Genomic DNA, 19,463 nt, shown 5'->3' with positions numbered 1-19,463 from the left:
GTAGTCAAAATATACGCGTGAGCGGCCCCGTTCACATGGTCACCTACTGACCAAATATCATTTGGTCAGTCACCGTTCGATTGAGATCAGACGGTTGACAGCTCTCATCTCAGATTTCATCACTTAGCTGTCAACCGTCCGATGTCAATCGAACGGTGACTGACCAAATAATATTTGGTCAGTAGGTGACCAGGTGATCATGACTGTACGCGTGAGATCTGTGATACAATATAAAATTTCAATATATCAACTATCCAAAAGGGCCTCGTCATTCAAATAAGATTAGCAAACTATTGGTGATGTTTGAATATATTGTTGTTGTAGAGACTCCTGTTATTATTCGGGAGGTCCTCTTGCTGCATATTGTAATATGGGCTTTAGGCACTATGTCCCCTCCCTGTGTATTCATCAGTTTCATCAAATCAAGGCTTGAGGGCAGCCGCACAGGCCTTATTTCAAAAAAAAAAAAAAAAAAAAAAAAAAGCTCCTAACAACACTTAAGCAGATCAATATGTATGAGAATGTTATGGTTATTGTTACCAGATGAAGAAGTACTACAGATTCATGCTTCTTGCGTTCTTAAAAGGTTCATCGATTTCTTGCAAAAATTTCCCAGTGACTTTTGCATGAGAATGATTTCAACTAGCACGTTATTAACCAGCCCAAAATAAGAAGCCCCAATTAACAAAGCCCAGAGACACCCCCATGATATCCATCCCCACTGCGAAGCACCGTATAGTTCCTCCTTAAACCTTAACGAAACCCAAAAACCTCTCTCTCAGTTTTGTCGATCTCCATGTTCGTTTATACAAAATCAAATTGGGGTCTTGAAGATTTGTGATGAATGATGGCTTTCAGAAGCTCAAACACGATTCGTGCTCTCTTGCGTGCGACCCAGATTCAAGAATCTTCGTATCTGTGAGTATAACTAATGGGGTTAATGCCCTGCTCTGAATTAGTTTGGATGAAATGAAGGAAATTTAACTTAAAGATTTCATCTTTCTTATAAAAAATGAATGAAAATGCCTCTGTTTAGTATTTGAGGTTGTTATTTATGTGACCCAATTAGCTTTATGATGATGGTATTGTTAAATTTTCAGTCTTGGAAGCTCAAGAAGCTACGGAACTGGTATTTCAAATGGTAATTTTCTGTTAGAGATGTTCATGAATTGATTACTTACTGTAAATTTCTGGCTTGCCATTTGAAAGTTGAGTTAACATAGTTTACTTTGTGATCAGTGGCTGAACTTAATAGCCGGAACATGTACTCAAGCTTATATAAGGGCAATAGAGCACTTCCTTGGCCTTCTAGAAATGCTATGACCCTGCGTTCTGCAATGGTAAATTTCTAGAGTTTATAACTTGAACAATTTGATTGAAAATGCTAGTTTTTGATTATGTGTCTGTAACGAACGTGTTGGTGCGTCTGATATGATTTATGAAATGATGAATGTTACAATTCATTGATCATTTCTTTTCGTTATGTGTTTATCTTGTATTCAGGCTGTCGAGTTGCCAATCTTCTTGAATGATAAAAGGTTGCTATCCACACAAGTAAAAGCACCTGCCCAAGCAAGACAAATGGTATGTTTATCGATTTGCTCGGTTCATACCGCAAATCTTCCAATTCAGTTTTTTCTTGTTAGTATATTTTCCATTAGTACTTTACTGAAGGAACTAGTGAACTTCACTGTAAAGGGTTAGAGGTGTGATTGTCATCTTGTGCTATTATTCAAGAGAACCACTGAACTTCTAGTTGTCTAGTCTGTCTCGTATTCCAGACAAGCAATCATGACATGTATGCTTACCTTATGATATATGCAGGGAGCACTTAGAGTTTCCATGACAAGCCCAGGATTTATCTATGAGCCTTATGCACCTCGTGAAAAAGTTCCATTTTTCCGGAGGTTAGTAATTTCTTTTATTGATCTTTGAAATTGTTGTAGTTAGAGTAAGCCTTCATAGTAATGGAACTCTACTGAGAGTTGGTAGCAGTTTTATGTAGTTTGTTTTCACTAGGTTGGAGATAGAACTCTTTTATTTAGTAACCATCAAATTTTAGTTGTACTACCAGAACTTGTTGTATACTGTCTCTCTTCCCCGTGCTTATTCAGGTAATGGAAACTGATTTTGGTTATCTTGAGGCGTCTTATTTCTTTATGCTATATGTATACTCATGCACACACACACACACACAGAGACTTTTATGGTTCAATTTGCTTTCTTTTTAAAGAATACGGTTGTAGAATTTCACTGAACTCTCTCAGCTTTAGTTTCCCTATGCAACTGTCAAATTTGATTACTTGTCATTTTACATGAACTACCTGATGTTTTATGTATCAGATGGTTCACTAGAAGTGGCTGGAGAAGAACAAAAGAAGATATAATTTTAGAGGTTAGCTCTAGATTCAGCTTAAAATGAACAACCTTGTTTCATTGATTATAACACTTACATTTATGGAAGCTTTCCTCTTCTAATCTTTCATGGATGTCCTCCATCTCCTCTCTTTTGTTTTTAAAATCCATCCCACTCCGTTTCATGTTCTAGTTTGATGCCTGTACTACTGCTTGTTTGCTTAGATGATTATATCTTGCCATTCTCTGTCATTTATTTTGGTTACTGTGGTATTGGAGGAATGCGAGCCATCTAAAAGTTAGATGCAGATTAAACACTTAATTATTACTACTTTGGTCAGTTGAGGCCTAATTTCTTCTTGACATCTTAGATTCTTATATTTTTGGTTTTCCAATTTTCAGCTTAAAAGTGCATATGCTATTAATAAATTAAGAAAATCGGGATATTCGAAGAATTTATTCTACAAAGAAGCAATCAATGTATACAAGGAGGTATGTTCATCTTCTTGTTCTCGCTTTTCAATTTTCAATTTTCAGTTTTCAGTTTTGTATTGCTTCTTTCAGTTGGGCTGTACTCTTACTTCCTTTCACTCATTAGTTAACCTTCTTATCCAGATAAATACTCTATTGGCAACTGGAGACAAAAACACTTTAAGGAAAGCAGTTACTGAGAAAATGTACTCTGTATGCTTCTGTTCTTTTGATTTACTGTTAAGCTTTCTGTTCAAAATTTTATTATACTATCTGCTGTTTCACTGCTTTCTTGATGTAAAAGTTCTGAGACATTATCTATATCTTTTCATTTTCAGGAACTAAAGAACGAAATAAAACAGAGAGAATCCATATGGAGTAAGGTTTATTGGGAAATGGTGGAGCCAATTGTAAAAATACGCACCTTGCGAGCACGACTGGCAAGTTTCTGCCAAACTTATTATATTTTTGATTCTATCTAAGCACTTAAAGTTTAATAAAATAGAAAGGAAGATTCAAAATGCTGGGATGGTTTACTTATCTGCATGTGTATTGTTAGCATCTAGATATACTCTAAATCTTCCAAAATGAATTAATTCTTAATGCTGACTTCTAGAGTATGAACTTGAGTTATGTTCCTTATGGTTGCACTTGTGTTGGCCTTCTCCGTATTCCCAGCTATCTTCTTTGCCTTATCCCTTCTCTCCTCGTTACAGATTGGTGTTGATCCAAAAGATCTCGAAAAGGTGTTTATACAGCTTACACTTGAGTTTCTGTCAAAGCAGGTAAACTGACCACCGCAATCTTCTCTTCTTTGATCAGCTGTCCTATATTTGTATGTTTTGAATGAGTTACATATTCAAACCAGTGTTCAGGATTAAGTGCTCCCATTCACTATAGTTTAACATTTTGTGGCCATTCAACCTTGTCGGCAGAGCAGTATGAGTTGTGGGAGTTAGGTATCTGGCAAGAATATAAAGCATATGGAATGAGGAATACTGTATGTATTGTCATGTGTAATTGAATATTAGTATGATGTGTGCCAATGCTTTGAAGATAAGGTTGCTGGAAGATACAGGTAACATCATTATCATTTAACAAAGGGATTTACATGTAAAGTAGGATCAGGAGGAAACAGTGGGATAGCAAAAAGAGGGAGGAGGGGAGCAAGGGCTGCAGTATTCTCTCTATTGATCAACCAAAGTCTGCCTACAGGAGTTGCCCCACGGGCTATTTGTAAAGATCAGATTGGGAAACTGGGTACAAATCCAAAAGGAAACTGTACCTTTATGAAATCTTCACAATCAAGACAGACCAAATAAAAGCTCTAAAATAATCAAAACAAAATAAATTCCGAAAACTTCTAATTTTACCTAGGTGGTTAGGCTTCGTCTACGTCAATCATATTAAATGATTGCTACCATGTTTTATCTTCTTGATGGTGCTTTCTCTCGTTGTATGGTTGAACTTGGGGTTTGTGTTTGTCTGTTCATAACTAGCTGCTTTTAATTCTAAGATTTATCTGATGACAATTGTACTTCCTTTTCTTTTTCCTTTTGTTCTTGGCAGAAGTTCGAAGCATATGACTCAAAGGGTTCTGTTGTTGCTGGAGATAAATCTAAGGAGGTATTAATATTGAAGTCCTTGGTTCTCTAGCTTATTTTTCATATTTATTTGGCATCGGATATTTTCTTATGCTGAGACTTGTTCAATTCTGTTTCTACACCTTCCTCTTCTTATTCCAATGCCACTTGAGCTAGAGCTCATTGCCTGACAGAGCACCACACTCCTATGCATGAGATGTATTTATCAGCAACACCAAAACTACTATGGCGTAACTCATTCTTTTACTGTGCTTTGTAGGTTCTTGTCCGTGATATCTGGGTATTTGAAAAGTCTCTCTTCCATCCTAAATCTTTCTGGCGTCTTTGTGGGAGGATTACTCTCTAAGCAAGTTATGCTTCACCAAAGATCTACCATGTTGATGATGAAATAAATGCGTGTTACCCAGTTTCGTGAACTGATGACATGATTGATATCTCAGTTTTGATTTCAGTATTTGGATTCAAATCTTAACCTAACTAGCACTCACAGCTTTCCCTTTAGAAAAATCTAACAGTCATTTTTTGTACCATTCGTCTGCAATTCTTCAGAAACCATCGTTTTTGTTTTGGAAGCAGTACTGTTCATTATTCTTGGGTATATGGTATGATAGGTTTGTACAAGGGGAGTTCATTTCTTCAAGTAATCCCTCTACAGTAGTTGAAAATAACTTGCAAGCAATGCCTTGGTTGGTATTTTCTTTCATGTTGCATTAAGTTTTTCAGTAGCTTTGTGACAGGGTAATCCCACTTTTGGTATTATTCATTCCAAAAACTTTGTGATAGATTTTGATTGTTTGTTTCTTTTTTTAAGAAAGGATACCTTACTTCAAACTTCAAAATTACAACTCGTAAGAATAGAATCCACATACACACACACACCATTCTCTTCATCATAGTTTCAAATTATGGTACTCATAGTTTGTGTTCATATTACATCGCTCAAAATTATTTTAGAGGGAAAGAAATTCAACAAATGGATGGCAGAGAACAGCATCTTCAATCGCTAGGCATTTGCCAAAGGCTCTACAACTTCATCATGAGAAGCCTAGCCTCACAAGCCTTCAAGAGTGTGAATTTAGGCCCTCCAATGATTCAAGGCTTACCCTCAATTCCTGAGGATGCTGTACACCCGAATCCCCCGTCTTCTTGTCCAGATGTTATTAAAGAGGAAATAGAAGCTCAAATACCATCAATTGCTTCTCAAGCAAAACCTCCAAGGAAAACAGTTAGCATAAATGATGAAGTCGAGGATATAGAGAAAACTCTGAAGTTGAGAAGAAAAAACTCAAAAAAGAGCAAATCATACGAAAAGTTGAATTCGTTAGAGCCACCAAGCAATGAGCAAATCCCTCTGAGAGCATCAATTCTGAAGGTGGGTTCTGATTTGAGCAAGAAGATGGCTACATTTGTGAATCATAACTACAACTGATGGTGCTGTGCTAGATTGTTCTCTGTTCTATCTGTAATTATTTAGCTATTGGGTGTTGTGAAGAAACATAGTTTCATTGTAGATATTGCATCAGATATGACTTCGTTGCAAAACTAATGGTGTGGTTGAATGACATTATATCTTAGTGTAATTGGATCATGTCTCCTCATTGCTAATTGACAATCTATTCGATTGTAACAAATGGATAAATTATTGATCATAAGCTGCAGTCACACCAGATCACACCTCATGAAGGCAAAGAAAACGTGATCCACAGCGCCAGTCACTCTGTTATAGCTTCTTCTAGCTAGAAAACCATAGCAATTCTGTTATTCCTTCTAGAACTATGTAAATGGTTTTAGGAATTAAGTTACAGATATTTTGTGTATATATATATACGATCTGTTGTAACAGATTTTAGAATGGAATGAAAATTATCTCCTGAGCTCTCTCTTTTCAATTCTCTCTGGTTTTCTTCATAAATGAGATGCTTCTCTTTATTGCAGTTTTTTTTTTATCAGATAAATAACTCAAATGCTACAACTAGTCTTTCGTGAGTCGAACTCACAACCTCCTACTTACGAAGGGGATACAAATGGTACTGGGCTTTATTGCAGTTTTTATGGGGCGCAATGAGGGGGTTTATGATTTTATTTATTTATTTATTTTTTAAGCAAAGGAAAGGAAATTGCTAAAACTTCAGAAAATGCCAATGGAGCTCCTTCCCTTGCAAGTGTTAAGGCTAAGGGTGTGCTTTCTATGCGTGTTACTCTTCCACTTTAGTTTAGTGCCACAATGAAGATGAAGATCTTCTTTGACAAGGATATGCATACATTTTTGGAAATATATCATCCTTTTGTGAAAGTGGTCATCTTTATCTTTCAAGTAAATGGTGTCATCTTTTCGTAAAGTATCAAAAATATTATATTTCTTGGGTACCAAAAACTCCCTTTGCTTCATGAAAAACATGATACATGACAAAAGAAAGAAACTCACATTCTAAACAATGGTTTAAGAAAATGTGACGGTGAACGCGTGTGAATGTGTTAAATGTGATGTTTTCCCTATATAATATGTTTCTGCCACGTTCATATAAATAGACCAATTGCCTCAAGTTATTTGGTGTACTCACATAAGCAATCAGCACTCTCTCATTTCAGATTAGAAGATTGGGAAGATATGGATGCAAGACCATTCCAGCAACCGCTATCATCATCTTCATCTTCATCATCAGCAGGAATTTGCCACAGGCTCTGCAATTTGGTATTGAAAATTGTAGCAGAACAATCCCACAAGACTGTTACTCTAGGCCGATCCGAGGAGTACTCGCGCTCCAGCAGCCAAAGTATCCGATCTGATGGCTTCTACAGTTGAAATAATCTGATGGTCAAGAAATTCTGTCGGTGGATGCAGTTTCAGAAAAGCCATGCTAAATATGTAGGAACTTTTTTTTATTTTTTTTTTTATAATTATAATTATTTTCTGTTTCTGGTTACCATGATAAACTCAAATCAAGAATGTATATATGAACAAGAAATGTAAAGAAAGCTGAAAACTATGACATAATTAGACGCTGTATTGGAAATTAGATTATATTGTACACAACAAGATCCCCTGTCTTAATTTTTCTGTACCCCTAGAACAAAAGACTAGTGCAAAGAAATAAGGAATCTAAAAGAGCAAAGCAAGTCTCTTCTTCTTCTTTTCGGTTCCCCTTGACAAAGTCAAAAAAAAAAGTCTCTTCTTCTTCTTCTTGGAAGACACGACCCACTTTCCACCGCACCAGTCTTGATGAACTCTCAGATTCCAGAGTGGGTAAGAAATCTTCTCCCCGGTTGTTTCAAAAAACACAGTGTGAAAACCATACACATTTTTCTCAGAAGAAATGGTACCAACCCACCACCCATCGAGGTCGTACGCATCAACCCTGTTACCAATATGAAACTCAAGAGCCTCAGTAACTTCCGGCGGCATAGGTCGGACCTCGTCCGCCATTACGGTCTCTTTCAAAGGTACAGACTCGTCATATTCCTCGACCAGGTTCTTGTACTGAACCACATAGTTACTGCCCATGTTTGCTACTACGGTTGCCTCAAAGTAAGAGCCAATATATCCCGGAACTTTGCTACATATTTCGACTTTATCGCCTCTTCGGAATGAAATCTCTGAGTGTGACACCATTATTTTGCTGTATAATGATGAATTGAAGAAGAGATTATATATGTGCGCGCCATAGAACACTCTAGCTCTCTTTATATAGATTCTGAAGTCTTAACTCCTCTAGGAATAGGAAAAACTCACATTCTCCCAGTCCAATCGGGATTTACTTTCCTATTTCTGTTAGGTCTCCTCCAAGCCAGAATCAATGCCTTCAAATGTTAAAGAAATTGGTTTTGGTCCTTGGGTTCCATTCATCCCAAAATTAACATTAATTTTCAGAACTGTGACACTGCAAAAGCTGAAGCCACTTTAAAAGCGTGTGTGGAGTGAAAATTGAGCTTCTCTTGCTTGTTGTTTTAAGTGTGCGCTTTCTATGCGTGTTGATCATGGAGACGAAATTTTTGACTCTTAAGTCGGTGACACATTTTAAAAGCCATGGTTTAAAAAATGTGATGGAATATATGTACTTTTCTGCCATGTACATATATATCTTTGTAGGAATGAAACCTATTGTTCTAGTCCTCAAGTTATCTAGTGATTCACATAACCAAGCAAAGCATCAGTGGTTCCACATCAGAAGAGTGGGGAAAGATGGATAGAAGAGAGAACCAGCAACCCCAATCATCATTTTCACTAGGGATTTGCCAATGGCTCTTCAAAGTGTATCGTATGGAAAGACCTGTATACATGAAAGTTCACCTATAATTTCGTCGGCAAGGTGTATGTATTTATGAAATGTGGACAAAGGTTCCGCCAAAATAGTGCATATAACCTCTGCCGACGAAATCTCGTCAGCAAAAAATATAGATGAAATACCGATAAAATGTTAATGCAGTATATATCGAAACACCTCTAGTGACAAAATATTCATCAGCAAGGTGTTTGATAACATATCAACTCAATTCTTTCAGCAAGAAGTGTGTGTGTATATGTGGAGAGCTTTTAATGAGGACCACTAAAATGAGAACTTCATAAGGAACACTCGTGCAACAACGCCCAAAGCATCCGATCTGATGGCTGATGGCTGTTGGCTTAGACAACTGAAACATTGAACATTTGACCTTGATCTGATTGATGCTCAACAAATTCTGTTTAGTGGGTGCAATACTGCAATCTCACAAAAGCCATCTCATTCTTTTGTTTGTTTCATATAGTATTTAGATTAGTGTTAAAAACACCAAGCGTATGGCCAGAGGATATAAGCATATTGCTTTTAAGCTTAGGCATCACCAGAACCTGGTCATTAATGTTAATTAATGGCTTCATAATTCTGTTTTATAACACTGAATTGGTTCCTAATGATGCACGATCGACCAATTTCTAGTCCCACATCCCCACGCTTGTGATTCCTGTGAATAAATAACAATATCAAGAATGTGAATATATTTTACAGAATAAACAAGTAAAAAGAGAATATATATTGTAAATTTATCATATCCTCCAAATTTCTCGATTTAGAGAGTGTATCAATTGAGTATGATTTTTACAATTGAGGTTTAATGAAGAGAATTTAAAAAAATCTTTGATGAAAATATTGGATTTGTTACGTGTTTTGAAATATCTACTAAATCACTTTAATCTTTCGGAATCATCATACGATTTAATTTTAAATCAATAAGAGTTGAGGCAAACAAACTTGATCTCACACTTGAATTAAAAGGTAACTTTCCAAAGTTTTCATAAAACTTTCATTACATTGAAATTGAAATTGAAATCGAAATCTTCCCTTTTTTGTTTTGAAAGAGATTTGAAACCTAACCTAACTGGGAGGCTGAGTCCCATGCCCGAATATTATTATTATTTAAAGAAAAATTGCACAACGAGGAGAACATATAACTTTAACCTCGAGTAATAGTACAAGAATCCTCATAGTACGACGGAGAAGGAAAGCCATACAAACATTTGGTACTCTTCCTTCATCGATGTAGAGATAGAGCTAGAAGTGAGGCTTTGTGCCTTCGTCAATTTCCATTACATCACGAATAATAATATGAGCCTTCGCTAACTAATACTCATCTAAATAAGATAAACTAGCAAGGAATCGTTGGAGTCTTCCTTATTATTTTAAACAACATCGTACACTCCAGATTATTGATACCATATATAGAAATTAGTGAAATGCCACATAATATTAATGACAGATTGGACCTACTCCATGACCCAACATTAACAAATACAATCGTAGTACAAATTGAACACTAGTTCTTTCCAAAAGAAGATACCGATTTGCGATTGGCAAACCAGAGGCTGCTATAGTTTTAGTTTTATGTATAAAGCCGCTTTAAACGAGTGATGGGTGCTTCACATTCCATCCCTCTCACCACTGATACCATCACCCTTCTTCACTCAAATCCCAGAACAACCTTGTTTTCTCAGTCAACACAGTCGAGATTACAAAACCCAGTATTCAAATTAAACCCCACCAACCAAATCTTCAAGGCCCAATTGAAGACCATGTCTCAACCCTCTCAAGTTGTGCCTGTCAATGGTGGCAAAGTTGTAGTTAGGGAGACCCAAGATGAAAGTAGCACAAGGCCAATTAATGTTGATGGGATCGATCAGGAAGTGGTTGACAAGATGGTATATGATGCTCTTGTTTGGAGCTCAATTCATGGCCTTGTTGTTGGTGACAGGTCTGTTCAGGTAAGTGTGCTATTGCTTATCTACCTCTTTTCAACTGATGACAACCAGAAAAGACTGGAAATTTAAGTTTCTGTTCTTGACTAGTTTAGTGAAAAATGAATACTTGAATCAGCATATGGTTGTAGAGTGTTGGGAGAATGAATGGTGGAATTGTTGCATACGATTAAATACGTTTTGTGCATTGACTATGGTGCAAAAAAAGTGGTGATGTAAAAGCATCTACTTTTTCATTAGTTTCAGAACAATTCAAAAGCTTTTAGTTGTTGAAGCTTTGTGCTTTATTCGATATTCATGTAAAAGATTATGGCTTGAAATCTTAAACTTGATGTTGACTGCTACAAATTACAGAGGTCATCAACAGTACCTGGAGTAGGATTGGTACACGCCCCGTTCGCTTTACTTCCGATGCCGTTTCCAGGAACTCAGTTGAATCAAGCGAATGAGTTAGCCCCCATATTCAATGAACTTGTTGATCGAGTGAGTTTGGATGCGGAATTCCTGCAGGATTCATTGTCCAGGTGCTTTTGCACATACCTTTTTGATTGTGTATTTGGTAGTGAAAATGAGGATGCAGATATTATGGTCAAAAAGAGTAGGACACAGCTTAATCCATTCTTGATTTCGGTGTATCAGATTAGATCAGTGTCTTGCACTGAAATTGTGGTTTATATAGATTTCTCAACCTCAATAGGGAGACACTAAGTGCTAGTAGTCTGAGTCTAAACGGAAATAAGTTGTATATAAGGATAACAGGGAAGGTGTTGATACATGCTAGCCAGCTTTACCTATTCCCTAGAGGCTACCGCTATTTCTGAACTGATGCATTATAATCTTACATCGCAGAACGAAGAAAGCAGATCCTTTTACATCTAGACTTCTAGATATTCATGCCAAGATGCTAGAGATTAACAAGAAAGAGGTAACTGTATGATTGTATATCAATAGGGCATTCAAGCACTAATTATTCTGAGAGGAGAAATTTGTGTTCAATGTGATCTAGTTGAATGGTTCCGGATTTGGATAATTGTCATTCATTGTTTACAAGTTTACATAGCATTTGCTGGATACTTATTTATAGCTATTTTAGTAAATTATATAAAATTTACGCTACCTGCAATAGACAAAGAGGAATGCTGCAGTATTTTCTAGTTTAAATTGTATGCTTTAATTTAGTTGTTTGGTATAAAGCAGTGGATAGCTTTTTCATTGATTGAGGATGAAGATGCTAAACTGAACTTTTTTGACCACTTGAACAGGAGATACGCTTGGGTTTACATCGGTCAGATTATATGCTTGATGAACAAACTAAATTACTCCTTCAAATAGAGATGAACACAATTTCATCTTCATTTGCAGGCCTCAGTGGTCTTGTCGGCAAACTTCACAGGTTAAGTAAAATAAACATTTATCGATAACGATTCTATTACAATTTGTTGACTAATTAGTCATTGTCATACTGGATTTGACTTATTAAATGCTCCAACCTCCAATTCTGCTGCTCATGGTTTTAAAATTCACCTAAGTCAGTAGTTTAATGGTTAGTTTGCGTATTTTTGTATTGCAAAATGTAAACACAGTTAGAATTACCAAGTTTTTCACTCTTGTCGCTCATTTTCAGGAGCTTACTTAGTAACTATGGAGAATTTCTTGGATTAGATTCCAAAAGGATTCCTGATAATGCTGCAGTCAGTCAGTTTTCAATGGCTTTGGCTAGAGCTTGGACTGAATACAACAACCCCAGGTTAGACTTGAATGTTTCTTTAGTTTCATTCCTTTGCTGCTACTTAGTGTGACATGATTAAAGTTGGATTTAACTCCAAGTATATACAGGGCGGTAGTTCTGTTTGTGGTTCAGGCTGAAGAACGCAACATGTACGACCAGCATTGGCTCTCTACTACATTGAAAGAAAAATATCCTTTGTAGCTAGCTCTATGACAACTCCCCCCCAGGTTGGAAACACTAGTTGTATGACCCGTATCTCTAGGAAAATATCTAATCTTTCATAAAAAAGTATATGCTGCACATGGAGGGGGTGGTGGGATATGGGGGACTGTGCCTTATGTTGCAGATTTCATTTTCCTTTATTATTTTTGTTGCCTCTATTTTGTGATTCTAGATGTACTACTTTAGATTATTCTCAATTTACTGCATAAAGAAGTTTGTCTGTTATGGAACTCTTACTAGTATATGTCCATGTGAAACTGAAGATAATAAATATAAAAGCTTTTGTATTTGTTTCATTGAAACTTCAAGTTAAAAGGCTTATAGACAAAAAGTTCTAGACTGAATTACTTCTAAAAGAATTTGTGCTGGTTTAATTTTCAAAGAATTAATTTGCATATATTTTTGAACTAGAAGCTCTTTTGCAGAATTCATGATTAGTCATGTTCCTTAACTATATAACACATATAATGTATCAACTCTTCGAAAAACTTTGGCAGAAATTGATGCTGAGGCAGAGCTTCTACCAGATGGAACACTTGTTGTGTATGTACCTTTAGCCATGGAAAGTTCATTATACTATAGATATATGAATTTGTTACATCCTTGATTTATTGTCTGAAAAAGCTTTTAATTTGCAGGGGTGGCCAAGTAATTGGAATAGTTTATTTCAGAGCTGGGTATTCCCCAAATGATTATCCTTCTGAAGCAGTGAGCCTCTATTTTCCTTTTACTTGTATTTAGTCGATTAAAGAAGAATGAGATGTTCTTTCTCATGGTGAATATCTGTTCAGTAGCAAAAGAAGGCAGCTGTTTTGGTTGGCTATTCGCAAGTGTATAAAGGCTTGTGTAGTGTCGAGCTTCTTTTGTGGGTCACTTTAGTTGGCTTATCCTGCAATGTGCTATTAAGTACTATTCCTTACTCTTTAAGCGCACAGTCATGTTAATGCTGCCTTGATTTGGTATACCTGATTTGGAAAAAAAATATGTAGAATGTACATGTACAAACTGTCCCCTACTTCATCCCAAACTATTCTCTGTACAAGGTTCTGAACTTCTGTTTCATATGAATATTCTTAGGATGGTACTTAGAAGGCTACTTGCGAAGGCACCAGTTGGTAAAAAGTTAATCTCAGAATATGATGTCTACAATGTCGCTTTAACTCTGTGGTTGTTTCATTTGTAGGAGTGGAGAGCTAGGTTACTTATGGAGCAGTCATCCGCCATCAAGTGCCCATCAATATCTTATCATCTAGTAGGGACGAAAAAGGTTCAACAGGAACTTGCTAAGCCTAATGTTCTTGAGAGGTATTGCTGAATTCAAGCAGCATCAATTGTCACATTATCGCAAGTTATGAATTTAGTACTCTCCTTTTGTAGCTACTTGATGAGACTATGATTACAGGTAGCTACTAGCTAGATGTATGACTAGTGTAAATAATATATTTCCTTGAGATAACAACTGAATCTGAGCTTTGTGGATTTTAGGGAAGTTCAGTTACAATTGTTGCAATTGGTAACCTGAAATGTTTTTAATGTTCATGTGAGGCAGGTTCCTTGACGATAAAGAGGACATTGCAAAATTACGGAAATGCTTTGCAGGATTGTGGAGTTTGGACGACTCAGATATTGTCAAAAAAGCAATAGAAAAGCCAGAGTTATTTGTCATGAAGCCCCAAAGAGAAGGCGGAGGTCCGTGTTTCTAAAACTTTGATCTGCCATTGTTATAATGACAAGTATTAACAAATCGCCATTGCACTTCAGGGAACAATATCTATGGCAATGACGTTAGGGAGACCCTCATTAAATTGCAGAAGGAAGGGTCAGAAGCAGAGGCTGCTTATATCCTGATGCAGAGGTTATTCCCTGCTGTTTCTACCACATTCTTGATGCGAGAGGGCATTTGTTATAAAGACGATACTATATCTGAGCTTGGGGTATATGGTGCCTACTTGAGGTATTTGACTCTTATGACTAAATTTTTGGGTTCGTTTTGTTGGTATCTTTGTACAAAGTTGTAGCCGAAGCATAACATCATGTCCTAATTTTTCATTGGTGCAGGAACAACGAGAAAGTGATTTTGAATGACCAGTGTGGCTACCTGATGCGAACCAAGGTTTCGTCATCAGATGAAGGTGGAGTTGCAGCTGGATTTGCGGTCTTAGATAGTTTATATTTAACTTGAGAAGCCGGCTTCCTAGTACCTAACTGGGTTTATCAATATAGCCAAACAGTTCGTGATTGATTCTCTTACAGTTACTAAAGCATATTTTCTCCTTTTTCCCATTTTCTCTTCACAGTTTTCTTGAAAGTCTTCATTGATAACATTTTCTCAATGGTATCGAAACTTTTGAAAGAAACTTCATTCTCAAAACAATAGAACATCTTAGAAAACAGAGTGCTAATTATTTGTATTCACAACAATGGCCTCCGAGCACTAGCTTTACATGCAATCCGGCAAATGAAGGCCAAACATTCCAACGTTAAAGAACAACAGGTTAACAAGTACGTTCGTCAGTATAGTCTCATATCTTCCCACCCAAGCTCCCGAGCTCGTCTCTCCCATACTTCTGAAGCCTTAAGCTCTTCTGCAAGTTGCGCTTGAGCCCTCTCCCTTGCTTCTTCACAAGTTTCCACTCCTGCAGTGCATTTTTCTGCTTCTTTTTGGTAGTGTGAAGAGACTTTCCTAGCACTCATCAACAGTGCTTCGCTCTGTTGCAAGGTTTCATTGGCAACAGTCTGCTGCAAACTCAGCTCTTCGGACATCAATGCTATGATATCCTTCTCCATTTCCTCTTTCATTTCTGGTTCGTGTTTTCCACAGTCTGAATCACAGTAAAGTCATAAAGAAATGATCGAGTTTATAACACCTTTTCAAATGCAGTCACTTGAGCCAAAGAGACAATTTGATCGTTTTCATAAATAACTGAAGCACCAAGTTTTAGAATTTGAAGTAACAAAAATGGATGCAAGGCAGATTGAACTGACCTGTAAATGAGTCGTTGATAATATCTGCTAAAGTGACATAGGAAACATGGTTAATATATGTGGCTTCCAAAAAGAAATTCCATAATATAATCATGCTTTAGATAAAGACAGTAACAAAAGATTAGCAGAATATCACATTAATGATAACAAGTATGCTTCTTGATCAGAATTTCAGACTTTAAACATGATAAAGGGTAAAACTCTAACACTAATTAACTTATCAAGAAACTCTAACACTAATTAAACAATTTTTTCAGTAAATCCAAATGGACTGAAGCATAACATGCCCTGCCAAAATCAGAAACATTACCTTCCAAAGCAATTGGTTCATCAGACATTTCTATATTTGGTAAACGCATACATTTGCAATCATTGAAAAGTGAATCTCACCTATAGGTACGAGGACAGAGTCCTTTGAACAATCACAGTGACAGGAAGGGCATGAACTACTCTCCTTAAAGCGCCAATAAAATGATTGACGTACGGTGTAACCAACCAAACACACACCTATCATAACCAAAGCCAGCCTCACAGCACTGTTAGAACAAAAGCCATGGTCTTGTGGATGAGCCATCAATCTATGCCCTAAAAGAAACAAAACCCAACTCTGGTTTGATCCCAAAAATGCAGGCTGCCAAGATCAGATATCAAAAACCCATTTCAGAGATCTGGGTTACACTCTCAAAATTGCAGTAAAAATCTATTCTTTGGAAGCAATTTAATAACCTATAAAAATGAAGAATACCTGGGACACAAAATGAAAATCTGACTGTAGCTCAATTCTGGAAGAAGCACATTGGGGAGCTTTTGTTTCAGATAGGAGTTCAGGTTTGTGTGAAAGACAATCTCTGCGTTTTCATAAAAACAAAGGTGACTCGGATCCCGAGAAAGTGTAAAAGAAGTGATCTACGTGTTGCAGAGAGAGAGACAGAGAGAGATATTCTTGTTTTCTGAAAGACTGCTTGGCCTGTCATTTTCTCACACTCGACCACCCCACTCAAATACCTCAGTTTGTTTTTTGGTCCAAGCAAAGTGAAATTAGACATTGTGCTACCGAGTTTTCTACCATTAGATCCACATTTTTACCTTAACCAATGGTGAACGAACTCGGAATATATCATTTCAGAGTATCATAGAAACGAAAAGGCAAAAAGAAAAGAAATTGATTTAGAATGAACATTGTATCATATTGCGCACAATCCTCAAGAACACATCTTCAGTTTTAGATCAGTATGCATCCAAGAAGTGAAGGGGCATAACTATTCTGTATACTGATCTTCAGACATCAGAGATCTGATAACAAAAGTAACAAAAGCCGGAGTACTTTCCTATGCTGAGAGCATTTTAACAACAATTAATGTGTTAATCTCCTATTTTCAACACTCGAGAGACTATGAACATGCAACTATCAAGTACATATCAGCTCAAAAGAATTCCCAACCCAATTGCTAGGCAGCCTATGTTCATATGCTAAAAGAATCAGTCTACTTTATGATTTGCATAATCAATTTGATTGCTGAACTTTGTCATTGGTTTCATGCCAAACGTCGTCATTGTCTGTATCATCAGAGTCGGCTAGCTTGTCAAAGAATGAATCAATGAACCAGGGGCAACGGTCAGTCCAACCCTTGCCAGAATGGGCTCGCCACTTTTGGTCAGCTATCATTTCAGGTGAAAGACCCCATTCTATTAGCTCTTCCTCTGTGTGATGGACTGCTAAGCTATACTCTCCGCCAGCTCCTAATTGCATCACTCGAAATTCACAGTTTCCAAAGTTGTTTAGGTGCTCGAATTGCTCTACCGTCCACTTGAACCACTTCATGAGGAAGACACGCGATGTTAACCCATGTGATACAATTACAAGATTAAGGTCATGACAAGGGTTGTGGCGAAGCCTGTTCATGTCTATGTCCCTCCATAAAGATTCAAGAAAACCTGCAATCATCTGTCTTATTAAGCTATACATTCATTTCTGTAGACAGAAGGCAGTAAAACTACAACCATCATGCAACAATCAACTTTTCTAAATTAGAACACTTTCACAATGTGTAAAACCACAATATATGCACTCATCAGCGATATTTCTGTCATATTGATCTCAGAATCTAAAGTAGGTAGAACTCTGGCTCTCACAAGCAGAGTAAGCATTTGTAATTTCAGTAATGTGGAATTCAGTTTTTATAGTTCTCGTCATTCACCATTATCCTTACCTTTTGAAATAACCTCCTAATAAAGTCTAAAACTCTAGAAAGCATATATCACTACTTCAATCATCATTTTACATTTAAGAATCATCAATTTCTAAAAAAGCGATTTTTCACATCAAGTTTTGGTTCTAAAGAAGCATAAGTTACAGATCTCATTTCTATTCGAAGCACAAAGCCAGATTTCAGACACTACTTGACTCACCCTCTTTCTGATAGATCCAAAGCTAACATAAACATCAAGCCAAGTCTGTAAGCACATTCAAGAATCAAGCTCACACTCAATATCTAACTCAACCCTCAACTCACCATTACCCCAGGGTACTTGAAAAATCGAAAATCACAGAACAAAACTGACCCAATACTCAAGACCAAACTACCAAGTAAGCAAATGCACAATATAATATACAAAGAAACTAACTTTCGGACCTTACTACAAACACAAACAAACAACTTCATCTACATGCTTCCAAATCTTCCACCTTTCAATCTCTTTATGCAGCATATTCACATACACACAAAATGCCAATCAAAACCAAAACCAAAACCAAGAATCAACAACTTACTGGAAACACGATCGTAAACATCAGCGGCGGACTCCCCCTCCGGAAACCGATAGAAGAATCTGCCGAACTTCTCCCTGGTCTGCTTAATGGCCTTCATTCTCTCCTCCACCTGAAAATTCCCGAAATCCTGCTCCCTTATCCGGCACTCCTCGCGGACGCCGATGACACGTGTCCGGGAGAAGGACCGTCCGATCTGGGAGAGCGTGGAGCGGGTGCGCTCGTAAGGGGAGACGTAGAAGTAGACGCGCCACTCGGGGTGGTTGGAGTCGTTGTCGGCGGAGACGACGCGGCGGAGTTGGGCCCCGGCGAGCTGGGCCTGGGCCAGGCCCTGTTCGGTGAGCGGGATTTTGTTGTCCGGGGTGGTCGTGTAGGCCGCCATGTCCAGATTGCCTTGGGATTCGGCGTGACGCATTAGGATTATCCGTTTCGGGAGACATGGTTGTAGAGAACAAGAAGACGAAGACGTAGAAGACGAAGAAGATGGTCTCCCATGCATCTTTCCAAATCTGATCGGAGATTTCTCACTTTCTGGAATTTCACTCTCTCAGTGTGGAAATGTGTAGCGATGGTGCTCTGGTTGGTTTGGTCTCTCTAGAAATTTGATTTTGGGTTATGGGTTATGGGTTTCTTTCTCACCCCCCATTATTTATAGGCTTCCCTAATCCAGTTTCATCATGGGTCCATTCCCATTTTATGTTCTTACTAATCAAGTTTTAGGATGTGTGTTACTCTTCTAAGCTAACACAGTACTTTCCTTTTACGAACGACTTGGAAAATAAATGGTTCTGATCATAACACTACACACAAAATGTATATAATACGAAAAAGTTTGAACAAGAGAGTTTCGTTACAAAACTTTATCAATAATTCAACAATACATGATAATGACCGAGACACTAGCTACTGGTTTCAGGCGCAGTTTGAGTTCGAGGGCAAAAATGAGAAAAGAGATCACCAAACCAATTGTCGTGATGGCGAAATGGATTGATTGCAATGCTCATGTATGGGGGGGGGGGGGGGGGCAATTTGTTATAATAAGTTTTACTCAATCTCAAAGTATCTTATCTGATATAAAACGCGCGTATGATATAACGTAATAGG

General features: G+C 37.3%; 4 protein-coding genes across 4 annotated transcripts; 2 read left to right on the top strand and 2 right to left on the bottom strand.

The window, feature by feature from the left end:
- The first annotated feature begins 544 nt into the window (after positions 1 to 544).
- On the top strand, positions 545 to 5,002 carry LOC133720664 (uncharacterized). Its single transcript, XM_062147079.1, has 12 exons — positions 545 to 918; positions 1,101 to 1,141; positions 1,240 to 1,340; positions 1,504 to 1,584; positions 1,825 to 1,907; positions 2,344 to 2,395; positions 2,758 to 2,847; positions 2,971 to 3,039; positions 3,165 to 3,266; positions 3,543 to 3,611; positions 4,396 to 4,452; positions 4,690 to 5,002. Exons 1-12 carry the CDS (start codon positions 845 to 847, stop codon positions 4,774 to 4,776), a joined length of 906 nt encoding a protein of 301 aa, XP_062003063.1. The 5' UTR covers positions 545 to 844; the 3' UTR covers positions 4,777 to 5,002.
- A 5,218-nt stretch (positions 5,003 to 10,220) lies between these two features.
- Positions 10,221 to 14,890, top strand: LOC133720424 (glutathione synthetase, chloroplastic). The gene is made up of 12 exons (XM_062146714.1): positions 10,221 to 10,662; positions 11,011 to 11,180; positions 11,506 to 11,581; positions 11,919 to 12,049; positions 12,281 to 12,403; positions 12,493 to 12,577; positions 13,074 to 13,150; positions 13,246 to 13,315; positions 13,791 to 13,912; positions 14,157 to 14,296; positions 14,369 to 14,561; positions 14,666 to 14,890. The coding sequence occupies exons 1-12, from the start codon at positions 10,312 to 10,314 to the stop codon at positions 14,787 to 14,789; spliced, it is 1,662 nt and encodes a 553-aa protein (XP_062002698.1). The 5' UTR covers positions 10,221 to 10,311; the 3' UTR covers positions 14,790 to 14,890.
- Positions 14,891 to 15,118: 228 nt separating this feature from the next.
- LOC133722681 (uncharacterized) lies at positions 15,119 to 15,930 on the bottom strand. The gene is made up of 2 exons (XM_062149552.1): positions 15,903 to 15,930; positions 15,119 to 15,429 (listed from the first exon to the last, which is right to left on the bottom strand). Exons 1-2 carry the CDS (start codon positions 15,928 to 15,930, stop codon positions 15,119 to 15,121), a joined length of 339 nt encoding a protein of 112 aa, XP_062005536.1.
- Positions 15,931 to 16,731: 801 nt separating this feature from the next.
- On the bottom strand, positions 16,732 to 19,009 carry LOC133720425 (phosphoglycerate mutase-like protein AT74). Its single transcript, XM_062146716.1, has 2 exons — positions 18,363 to 19,009; positions 16,732 to 17,527 (listed from the first exon to the last, which is right to left on the bottom strand). Exons 1-2 carry the CDS (start codon positions 18,856 to 18,858, stop codon positions 17,097 to 17,099), a joined length of 927 nt encoding a protein of 308 aa, XP_062002700.1. The 5' UTR covers positions 18,859 to 19,009; the 3' UTR covers positions 16,732 to 17,096.
- Positions 19,010 to 19,463: the final 454 nt, after the last annotated feature.

Source organism: Rosa rugosa, chromosome 7 (assembly GCF_958449725.1).
Source record: "Rosa rugosa chromosome 7, drRosRugo1.1, whole genome shotgun sequence".
In the NCBI taxonomy this organism is placed as follows: Eukaryota; Viridiplantae; Streptophyta; class Magnoliopsida; order Rosales; family Rosaceae; genus Rosa; species Rosa rugosa.
The sequence above is the reverse complement of the archived record's forward strand: the minus strand, read 5'-3'. Positions and strand labels throughout refer to the sequence as shown.

What these genes read in the sequence shown, in the direction of transcription:
- LOC133720664 (XM_062147079.1), top strand. Translation starts at nt 845, where the DNA reads ATGATGGCTTTCAGAAGCTCAAACACGATTCGTGCTCTCTTGCGTGCG. An exon ending in CGGAACTGGTATTTCAAATG is followed by an intron (nt 1,142 to 1,239) that starts GTAATTTTCTGT and finishes CTTTGTGATCAG; the next exon opens with TGGCTGAACTTAATAGCCGG. An exon ending in CTGGAGATAAATCTAAGGAG is followed by an intron (nt 4,453 to 4,689) that starts GTATTAATATTG and finishes TGTGCTTTGTAG; the next exon opens with GTTCTTGTCCGTGATATCTG.
- LOC133720424 (XM_062146714.1), top strand. Translation starts at nt 10,312, where the DNA reads ATGGGTGCTTCACATTCCATCCCTCTCACCACTGATACCATCACCCTT. An exon ending in CTGCAGGATTCATTGTCCAG is followed by an intron (nt 11,181 to 11,505) that starts GTGCTTTTGCAC and finishes CTTACATCGCAG; the next exon opens with AACGAAGAAAGCAGATCCTT. An exon ending in AAGCCTAATGTTCTTGAGAG is followed by an intron (nt 13,913 to 14,156) that starts GTATTGCTGAAT and finishes CATGTGAGGCAG; the next exon opens with GTTCCTTGACGATAAAGAGG.
- LOC133722681 (XM_062149552.1), bottom strand. Translation starts at nt 15,930, where the DNA reads ATGTCTGATGAACCAATTGCTTTGGAAG. An exon ending in TGAACCAATTGCTTTGGAAG is followed by an intron (nt 15,430 to 15,902) that starts GTAATGTTTCTG and finishes ACTGTGATTCAG; the next exon opens with ACTGTGGAAAACACGAACCA.
- LOC133720425 (XM_062146716.1), bottom strand. Translation starts at nt 18,858, where the DNA reads ATGCATGGGAGACCATCTTCTTCGTCTTCTACGTCTTCGTCTTCTTGT. An exon ending in TGTTTACGATCGTGTTTCCA is followed by an intron (nt 17,528 to 18,362) that starts GTAAGTTGTTGA and finishes AGATGATTGCAG; the next exon opens with GTTTTCTTGAATCTTTATGG.